Source organism: Salmo salar, chromosome ssa14, assembly GCF_905237065.1.
Source record: "Salmo salar chromosome ssa14, Ssal_v3.1, whole genome shotgun sequence".
NCBI classification, from domain to species: Eukaryota; Metazoa; Chordata; class Actinopteri; order Salmoniformes; family Salmonidae; genus Salmo; species Salmo salar.
Genome location: NC_059455.1, coordinates 43,608,299 through 43,619,505, shown reverse-complemented (window position 1 = coordinate 43,619,505; position 11,207 = coordinate 43,608,299). Strand labels below are relative to the sequence as shown.

The window sequence follows — 11,207 nt, the reverse complement described above, 5'->3', positions numbered from 1 at the left end:
ATAGCCAGGCATCATCTACTGACGGGATGAGGTCAATGTCATTCCAGGATACCCCGGCCAGGCCTAATTAGAAAGGCCTGCTCGCAGAAGTGTTTTAGGGAGCGTTTGACAGTGATGAGGGGTGGTTGTTTGGTCGCAGACCCATTACGGATGCAGGCAATGAGGCACTGATTGCTGAGATCTTGATTGAAAACAGCAGAGATGTATTTGGAGGGCGAGTTAGTTAGGATGACATTGATAATTTGTGTGAGATTGAGGGCATCAAGCTTAGATTATAGGATGGCCGGGGTGTTAAGCATGTCCCAGTTTAGGTCACCTAGTAGCACGAGCTCAGAAGATAGATGGGGGGCAATCAATTCACATATGGTATCGAGGGCACAGCTGGGGGCAGAGGGAGGTCTATAGCAAGCGGCAACAGTGAGAGACTTGTTTCTGGAAAGGTGCATTTTTAGAAGTAGAAGCTCGAATTGTTTGGGTACAGACTTGGATAGTAATACAGAACTCTTGGCCTATCTTTGCAGTAGATTGCAACACCACCCTCATTGGCAGTTCTATCTTGGCGGAAAATGTTATAGTTAGCGATGGAGATTTCAGGGTTTTTGGTGGTTTTCCTAAGCCAGGATTCAGACACGGCTAAGACATCCGGGTTGGCAGAGTGTGCTAAAGCAGTGAGTAAAACAAACTTAGGGAGTAGGCTTCTAATGTTAACATGCATGAAACCAAGGCTTTTACGGTTACAGAAGTCAACAAATGAGAGCACCTGGGGAGTGGGAGTGGAGCTAGGCACTTTTCACAACAAGATGAAGTGTTTGCCCTCAGGCCACTACTCTACTACCACATACCTGCTTAGGATACATCACCGTGAAGAGAATGACATTCATACATTATCCATAATTATGCATTTCTGTATAGTACAGATCAGGGACCCATAATCCTGTTACCTGATTTACATTTTTGGGGAAAACGTCCCATAAAAAAAACGGAGATTTTACCGTAATTCTGTTACCAAACTTTGCACCTGCACAGTTCTTCCAGTAAATATGTTTTTATGAAGTATTTGTTCAAAATAGTCCTTGTGCATGGAGTTGTATGGTTTGTTAAACTTTTAAATCAATGGTTTTTGTTTGGCATCTATTTTGAAAGTGTGAAATTAGTTTTTAAATTCTATGTAAATACTTTTCATTTGATACCAGAATGTTTTCTTATTTTTATTTTATTTTTAATTAACCTTTTATTTAGCTAGGCAAGTCAGTTACAATGATGGCCTACACTGGCCAAACCCTTACGACGCTGGGCCAATTGTGCACCGCCCTATGGGACTCCCAATCATGGCCGGTTGTGATTACAGCCTGGAATCGAACCAGGGTCTGTGACGACACCTCTAGCACTGAGATGCAGTGAATTAGACCGCGGCGCCACTCGGGAGCACTGGGACCTCAGACATCCACTGCTCTTATGAAAAATGGGTTGTGAACTAATTTGTATATTTTAGCCGTCCATTCACCCATGTCTTCTGGTTAACGGTTTGCTTGTAAAATACACCTTGTCCACTAGAGGGCTGTCTTTTACCACTTAGAACCCTCAGTAGGTTGGTTATCATAGAGACAAAGCTCTTAGATGATGGATGAGAACCAAACATCAGAAGCCATTTGGTTGCTCCTGAAATGGCACCCTATTCCCCATATAGTCAACTACTTATGACCAGAGCCCTATTTATTTAATCTTTTTTTTAACTAGGCAAGTCTGTTAAGAACAAATTCTTATTTACAATGACGGTTTACCCCGGCCAAATCCTAACCCGGACGACGCTGGGCTAATTGTGCGCCTCCCTATGGGACTCCCAATCCCGGACGGTTGTGACTACAGCCTGGAATCGAACCAGGGTCTGTGGCGACACCTCTAGCACTGAGATGCAGTGTCTTAGACCACTGTGCCACTCGGGAGCACTGGGACATCGGACATCCCACTGCTCTTATGAAAAATGGGTTGTGAACTAATTTGTATATTTTAGCCATCCATTCACCCATGTCTTCCTGTCAGTACTAGTCATGATTCGACCAATCGAGGATTGTCATTGGCTGATAATGGCAGCCAACATGTCATTGCAGCCATTCCTGGACTTCCCTTTTCTACTGCACCATTATAATTGAAATCATAGTACCATGATGGTCTTCTTATTCACTACCAATCATAGGCTATTATGTACCGTTTTCCCAAGAGAACCCCTTTCAACATCTAGGCTAAACTCTAACTTGAGGCGCTGATAAATTCTCCATGTTGTTTAATGTCTTCCATGCTGTTACATGGCTCCCTCTGGGGCTGAAAAATGACATCTGATTGACACTCATGCAGTCTTTGATCATGTTAGGCCTGCAGTACAAAGTGTCAGATCTGGAAACTTACCGTTTTACCCAAAAACCCTGCCTGAGGAAAAATACTGCTGTTTTGTGAAATGACATCCTAGAGAGAAGCTATAGGAATCATTAGAAGAGAGACCGTGGAATCTGAAAGCCTTAGGTTACCTTCCACACAACAACTAATCAGCCAAATATCAAGAGGTTTGGCTCATCTGCTGAAATTGGCAATTTGTTAATGTGTCTGGATACTGAAAGACAATTTGGGGTGTTTGAGTGGATGTTGACAGTCAGATGGGTGTGAGAATAGGCTAGAGGGGTGTGAAAATAGGCTAGAGAGGTGTGAGAATAGGCTAGAGGGGTGTGAGGGTAGATGCGTGAGAGACAATTAACTGAGAAAGGGACATGGGGTTGATTTGGCTGCGTTTACATCAATCAACTCAGATCTTTTGCCAATAATTGGGAAAATATCTGAATTAGGCTTCCTGTGTAAACAGTCTTTGTGCTGCAGTATGTTTGTTGATTAACAGGAGCAAATACTGACTTGTGAAGATTCGCATTCCCAGACACTTCCGCCCAAATGAGCAAAGAGCCTGGTGGACCAGAGAGTCAAACTTGGCCTTCGTTAGCCAGTACAGAGAGCCGGGAGAAACTCCCAGCGCATACCGTAGGCACAGGTTTAATCGGCTTAATCTACCTTCCAATCATCTCCCACAACACCTTCCCCTAACCCTGCCCGTACGCTAGCACACCACAAGCACAGAGCCACGTCTCGTAGTCTGATTCTCTAAAATTAACCACTAGGCTACCTGCCGCCCCAACATAGCCATACTGTTGATGATGACATGCCCCCCTGGGTAAAATCTGATTGAATCAACATTGTTTCCATGTCATTTCAACAACAACAAAAATCAATGTGATGACGTTGAATCAATGTGGAAAACTGATTGGATTTGCAAAAAGTCATCAACATAAGGGAATTTTTGTAAAAAGAAAATGTGTCACTGTGCTTTTCACACACTTTATAATGAGGGGAAATGGTAAACATCCTCATGTTACTGTAGCTTCAAATGATGTGTTACTGCAGCATTCTCAAGATAACCCCGTACTTATGGGGATGACGTGAGCTTGTTTTGTCCTCGCCACCATTTATCTTCACCTGCGATCGATCGCTTCATTTGTGCGGTCCTCTCTTTATGAAGAGAATATTTATTTGGAGTTGATCTTCCTGTCTTCTCAAGGACTGTATTTGAACCATGTGTATGAGAGAAATAATGGACTTTTGTCTACTCCTTCTTCCCTGTTATTGACTCAATGCTTTTAACACACTGTTTTTATGAGATGGGGATGATGGGGAAGAAATCCGGACAACGTAGTTAAGGTGCAGGAGAATAGAAGATGAGATGTTTGATGTCTCGGGGCTCTTTTCAATCCGCGTTGTGGGAGTTCAGATGTACAACGTGATTGAAAATGTAACGGTAATGTTCCTGATTTTAACGGAGACTGCATTCATGGTAAACGCTGCATATGTCGGCTCAGTCGGAAATTACCTTTACATTTCTATTGTGGAATGTGTAACGCTTCAGGTTCACAGACTGAATAGAGCCCTTAATTGTGGTTGGAAATTGTGACCTCATCAACACTGAGTGGCAGAATGGTTTTACTGTCTTCATTCCCATGTTCCTCTTTATCCAGAGTCATATATGGAGATTCTGTACATACATACATACATACATACATACATACATACATACATACATACAGTATATATAATGTGTATATACTTTATGTGCATACACTGTGTTTGCTGTTCATGTTGGAGAGGGTGAGCTCCAAACACCCCCGCTCTCGTCAACAGTTGTCCCATTTTGAGTTTGTGTTTTATGTAACCACAAGGGGGTGTTGGCATTGCTCCGTGCTCTTGGATAGCTTATGTAAATGTTTGATCACAAATTGATATAACATCTGCTTCTCATACTTTTTTCAAATGTATATAAAGAAATAGTTTGTTTTTATAAAGCACTTTGAATATTGAAAGGACACATGCATTTCTTTTTGTAAGTACATTTTAATGTGTTGTGCACTCAGCCGAAGCACACGCTAATAGATTGAGAAAACAGAACGTGTTGCCTGCTGTGATAACACACCATAAAGGTGCAAAATATTTCTTCTTTGATAAGTTACTCTATTTTGAAGCATGACTAACAAAGAAGTGACTCACACAACTGATGTCTCATGAAATGCAACCATTGTATATGGCAAATTGGCGACACAATGACTTTAAGACCACATTAATTAAAGTGTTTCTGAACATGTTTGGGGGGGAACAGCAGCATGGACAGCGGTGGAACATATGGGGATAGGTCCTATAATCTCTGCCATAATCAATTCTGAGTTCTGAGAAAATCCAACAGTTTACAGATGACAGTTCAACAGGCAATGTTTCAACAAGCAATTTCATGTATTTTATACAATAACAGACATGAAGCTGAAATCCACATAAGGGCAAACGACGCCGCTGTTCGCGCCAGTGCATTTGTTATTGTTTTTGTTGATGAAACCGAGTTATGGAGTGTCCAGCATCGTGAAAATAAATAATTACAGTACGTACGTTGTTGGTCTATTGCGCGTGGAATGATGATGTCAGAGGGAGTAACTTATTTGTTGTTGTAATATCGCAAAAGGACATGGCAGTTTTACCGTTATGGATTCCACCTTTGACGTTTTGACCCTAGCGAAAACAGGGGCCAAGTTAAGGTAACTCGAACTCTGAGGCATTCTGTTTGTTATGTGTTGTACTGTGTCTGATTTACTTCCTTATCAGTTCTATTGGATGCAAATACGCTGTAGACACTTGTCCCACTGGCAACATTCTCAACCAAATAAACATTTCACACACAGACACGTAGACGATCAAAAACAGTGTCCAGATAGAAGGTGAAGAATCACACAAAGGGTTGAATGCAGACTGTCGACGTTGAAGTTCAGTAATGCTGGTTTGAGGAGCTTGTTATCCAAGAGTGTCTGTCTTGAAGACAGATGAGCTTCTGTTAAATCAGACACAGTTAAAATGGATTTCTCAACACAAAATAATTAATGAAAATATTTCCCTTCGTCCTTTCCCTTGCTTCATCAAACAACATTGGAATACAGAGGTGAGGCAAGACAGACAATGCTTCGGCTTCACAGTTGTCCAGTGTGGCTTCTGTCTTTCTGTTTGTTGAAGTTTATTTTCATCAACAACAAAAAAAAAGAAGCTCAACTGAAATGATTCTGGAGTGGGTTAACCAGCCAACCACTGATTGAACATTGATAAACTCAGTACTAGTCCAGTCCATACAGAACATGGTCATAAATGGTTGTTGGTTCTCCAGTCCTCCCACTGTGTGGCGTAGTCTTCTATACACTCATTAAGTAAGCATCTGGCTGCCTTTAGAAGTCAGCGTCCTATGAAGCGCCCTTCATATTAAAGGCCCAATGCATACATTTTTATCTCAATATCAAATCATTTCTGGGTAACAATTAAGTACCTTAATGTGATTGTTTTGAATCAAAATGGTCAAAACGAAACAATGGCTTCTTAACAAGAGCGATTTCTCATGCAAGAACTTTGAAAGGACTGTCTGGGGGAGGTGGAAAACTGAAAACTAGCTGTTATTGGCTGGGTTTTGGAAACTCTTTCTTATTGGCCTATTAATATATGAACCAATTTACTGCCTGGGGATGTTACCAGTCAGGCCAAAACTCCATCCCACCAAAACAGGCAGAAATTTCAGGCAGTCTTTACAAACAGCTCTTACACTAATAGGGCATCATCATAATTCAAAAAATGTCACAGCATTATCCCAACCTAAATATATATCAAACACAAATAAATCACGTTTTTGACTGCACTGGGCCTTTATGCGTCCTACGAAGTACCCTCCATATTAAGCGTCCTGCGAAGGGCCCTCCATTACCTCCTAAGCATCCTACAAAGTGCCCTCCATATTAAGGGCACTACGATGGGCCCTCCATGTTGACGGTGGTGACGAAGCACCTCTGGAACAATCTCTCAGGGTCGGGTGGCTGGTTGTCACAGTCCAGCTTCCTGCTGAAGAAGTGCTTCCTGAAGCCCTGTGGGCCGATGGAAGGTGCTGGGCCGGAGTGGCTGGGGCCCTCACTGGGGTTCAAACCTGGAATACCGAGACACACACGTAGGCACAGACACACACTCACTGCAGATTTACTTGTTCATTGTGAGATGGAATGTGTGTTTTTGCAGTAAAAATTCCCAACCAGACATCACTAGCTGGCCCATCATTATGGTATGTCGCTAACTGGCCCATCATTATGATATGTCTCTACTGGCCCATCATTATGGTATGTCACTACTGGCCCATCATTATGATATGTCATTACTGGCCCATTATTATGGTATGACACTAGCTGGCCCATCATTATGGTATGTCACTAGCTGACCCATCATTATGGTATGTCACTAACTAGCCCAACTTTATGGTATGTCACTAGCTGGCCCATTATTATGGTATGTCACTAGCTGGCCCATCATTATGGTATGTCCCTAGCAAGGCAATAATCATGATATGTCTCTACTGGCCCATAATTATGGTATGTCTCTACTGGCCCATAATTATGGTATGTCACTAGCTGGCCTGTCATTATGGTATGTCACTACTGGCCCGTCATTATGGTATGTCACTAGCTGGCCCATCATTATGATATGTCACTAGCTGGCCCATTATTATGGTATGTCACTAGCTGGCCCATTATTATGGTATGTCGCCACCTCTGGTCACTTGTGTTACCTGGTGCTCGTAGTGGCAGGCCGTTGTCAAGGCGCCTGGGCTTAGTGGCAATGAAGAGGTAGCAGAGGACACAGACTGTGATGAGGAAGGCCAGGAGAACCACCGCTGCTATGGACAGACCTATCAGAGCCCCAAAGCTGGGGAGGGAGAGAAGGAAGGGGGGGAGGTGAGGGGGAGAGGGATGGAGAGGGGGGGAGAGAAGGGAAGAGAGAGATGAGAGGAGGGAGAAAGAAGAGAAGAGAACACATCAAAAGAGAGTGAAAGAGCGAGTCTCAACGTCAACCGTGAAGAGGTGACTTTGGGATGCTGGCCTTCTAGGCAGAGTTGCAAGGAAAAATACATATCTCAGACTGGCCAATAAAAAAGAATAAGACGGGCAAAAGAACACAGACACTGGACAGAGGAACTCTGCCTAGAAGGCCAGCATCCCGAAGTCGCCTCTTCCCTGTTGACGTTGAGACTGGTGTTTTGTGTGTACTATTTAATGAAGCTGCCAGTTGAGGACTTGTGAGGCATCTGTTTCTCAAACTAGACACTCTAATGTACTTGTACTCTTGCTCAGTTGTGCACCGGGGCCTCCCACTCCTCTTTCTATTCTGGTTAGAGCCAGTTTGCGCTGTTCTGTGAAGGGAGCAGTACACAGCATTGTACGAGACCTTCAGTTTCTTGGCAATTTCTCGCATGGAATAGCCTTCATCTCTCAGAACAAGAATAGACTGAAGAGTTTCAGAAAGTTCTTTGTTTCTGGTCATTTTGAGCCTGTAATCGATCCCACAAATGCTGATGCTCCAGATACTCAACTAGTCTAAAGAAGGCCAGTTTCATTGCTTCTTTAATCAGAACAACAGTTTTCAGCTGTGCTAACATAAAAGGGTTTTCTAATGATCAATTAGCCTTGGATTAGCTAACACAATGTGCCATTGGAACAAAGGAGTTGATGGTTGCTGATAATGGGCCTCTGTACGCCTATGTAGATATTCCATTAGAAATCAGTTGTTTCCAGCTACAATAGTCATTTACAACATTAGCAATGTCTACACTGTATTTCTGATCAATTTGATGTTATTTTATTGGACAAAAAATGTTTTATATTTCATTTATTTTTTTAAACAAGGAAATTTCTAAGTGACCCCAAACTTTTAAACGGTAGTGTATGTAGCAGGGTCTACAGGAAATCATGGACTACAAAAAGAGAACCAGCCACTTCACGGACACAGACGTCACGATTCCAGACAAATTAAACACCTTTTTTGCCCGCTTTGAGGTTAATACAGTGGCCACTGTCATGGCCCGCTAACAAGAACTGTGCCCCCTCCCACTTCTCCGTGGCCGACGTGAGTAAAACATTTTAACGTGTTAACCCTCGCAAGGCTGCTGGCCCAGACGGTATCCCTAGCAGCGTCCTCAGAGCATGCGCAGACCAGCTGGCTGGTGTGTTTACGAACATATTAAATCTCTCCCTATCCCAGTCTGCTGTCCCCACATGCTTCAAGATGGCCACCATTGTTCCTCCACCCAAGAAGGCAAAGATAACTGAACTAAATGACTACTGCTTTGAGGGACTAGTCAAGGATCATATCACCTCCACCTTCCTGGCCACCCTAGACCCACTTCAGTTTGCATACCGCCCTAAGAGGTCCACAGACGATGCAATCGCAATCACACTGCACACTGCCCTATCCCATCTGGACAAGAGGAATACCTATGTAAGAATGCTGTTCATTGACTACAGCTCACCATTCAACACCATAGTACCCTCCAAGCTCATTATCAAGCTGGAGGCCCTGGGCCTCAACCCTGCCCTGTGCAATTAGGTCCTGGACTTTCTGACGGGCTGCCCCCAGGTGGTGAAGGTAGGAAACAACATCTCTACCTTGCTGACCCTCAACACTGGGGCCCCACAAGGGTGCGTGCTCAGCCCCCTTCTGTACTCCCTGTTCACCCACGACTGCGTGGCCATGCACCCCTCCAACTCAATCATCAAGTTTGCAGACAACACAACAGTAGTGGGCTTGATTACCAACAACGATGAGACCGCCTACAGGGAGGAGGTGAGGGCCCTCGGAGTGTGGTGTCAGGAAAACAACCTCTCACTCAACGTCAACAAAACAAAGGAGATGATCGTGGACTTCAGGAAACAGCAGAGGTAGCACCCCCTATCCACATCGAAGGGATAGCAGTGGCGAAAGTGAAAGTTTTAAATTCCTCTGCATATACATCAACAACAAACTGAATTGGTCCACCCGCACAGACAGTGTGGTGAAGAAGGCTCTTGCATTACTCATATCACATGTATATACTGTATTTTATACCGTCCAGTTGCACCTTGCCTATGCTGCTCGGCCATCGCTCATCCATATATTTATATGTACATATTCCCATTCACCCCTTTTATATTTGTGTGTATTAGGTAGTTGTTGGGGAATTGTTAGATTACTTGTTAGATATTACTGCACTGTAGGAACTAGAAGCACAAGCATTTCGCTACACTCGCATTAACTTCTGCTAACCATGTGTATGTGACCAATAACATTTGATTCAATTTGATTTGAAATCCCCTGCCAATAAGGTTAACCATTTCCCATGATCAATTTGAACTTTTACACATTTTCATGTTTGATTTTAATTTAGGTATTTATCACCTTCCATAAGATTGGCATACAATAGCTTATATTTAATAAATCCACCATAACGCCAGTGCAAACCAATTGAAATGTGAAGATCCTATAAATCTGTTATCAGTATCCGAACAAAATATCCTTCATTCTAGTTTATTAATCGTGTGCGCTTTGCTGTATAATTATGATCAACAACCTCTCTCATCTTGTGGTTTCTTGAGATAAAATAAAGTGTCATAGTCTTCCCATATAATAACCCTACAATAACTACGTCCAAAAAGCGCACCGTCATAAAGGCTAGTAAAGATCCCTTACGTACCTGAGCCACCACATGTATCCATACTCATAAGGGAAAAAGCTGTTGGGATCATCACAGCAATACTTGATATCGTTAAATCCGCAGCAGAATGTCGCGCTCGGATCGTTCCCTTCTTTTGGACATGAAGAGCCATTCATGAACACGTTCTCTGCGCTGTAGTAGCTTGTGCACTCCGAACTCATGCTGGTAGAAAACACACTCTTAGTCGGAGATATGATTCCCTTAGATGTTTAAAGGTCTCATTGTAATTCTATCCACATAAGTGCCCCTTGCTCTGCTGAAAAGTGCAAAACATTTATTCCAAGGATGCCACTGAAATGGGACGAAACTTTGCACCTCGACATTTCATATAGAATTCTAGAGTACCCCTCCCATCTCTCTCTCTCTCTCTCTCTCTCTCTCTCACACACACAGTGAAGAGAAAAAAACTGGATAGGAGACAAACCATATCTCTACAAAAGTGGACTAATTCATTAAATCATATCTAATCCATTTTATCTTGCATTGATGTCACAAACATGAAGGCTACATTTTGTTTTCTTAAACTTTTTAATAAGTAGACTGACATCCTTAGCCAGGTTGCCGTGTCTGTTCAGCTATTTCTTTCCACTCCTTGTGCTCCGTGTCATTTGCCTTTTGAATGTTAACACTACTGGTAACTAGACTATTACATAATTCAATTCAAGCTTGAATTGAACGTAAGCGGTTTGCATGAAACATGATTGATGTAATCAATGTGAATACAGTAATATGAAAACCTTAAAGAAAGAGTGCCCTCCACTTCATGTGTAGATAAATTATTGCATTGAACATGTCTAAGAAGCACTAATTTCAAACTACAACAAACCCACTAAGCATTTACCATCAGGCGACGTCTTTTGGATATCTTTTAGATATTCTTTTGGTGCGGTCCGGACCGGCCTTGATTTGACCTAAAAAAGGCATCTAAGATTGGTTCAGAATTGGCCCAAATATAGACGTCTATGATAAGTCCAGTAGGGTTTTTGCCTTTCATGCCACAACCCGGGTTTGTTGTTTCTGACACATTGGTGTCAGAAATGGGAAGGCAGCCATGACCGTTAAACATCATCACTGGTAACCTAAGCAA

At 42.7% G+C, this 11,207-nt stretch overlaps 1 protein-coding gene across 1 annotated transcript; it reads right to left on the bottom strand.

Moving 5' to 3' along the window:
* Nucleotides 1–4,426: 4,426 nt before the first annotated feature.
* Nucleotides 4,427–10,484, bottom strand: LOC106569595 (protein shisa-like-2A). Its single transcript, XM_014141109.2, has 3 exons — nucleotides 10,100–10,484; nucleotides 7,163–7,299; nucleotides 4,427–6,529 (listed from the first exon to the last, which is right to left on the bottom strand). Exons 1-3 carry the CDS (start codon nucleotides 10,279–10,281, stop codon nucleotides 6,354–6,356), a joined length of 495 nt encoding a protein of 164 aa, XP_013996584.1. The 5' UTR covers nucleotides 10,282–10,484; the 3' UTR covers nucleotides 4,427–6,353.
* Between the last annotated feature and the right edge of the window lie 723 nt (nucleotides 10,485–11,207).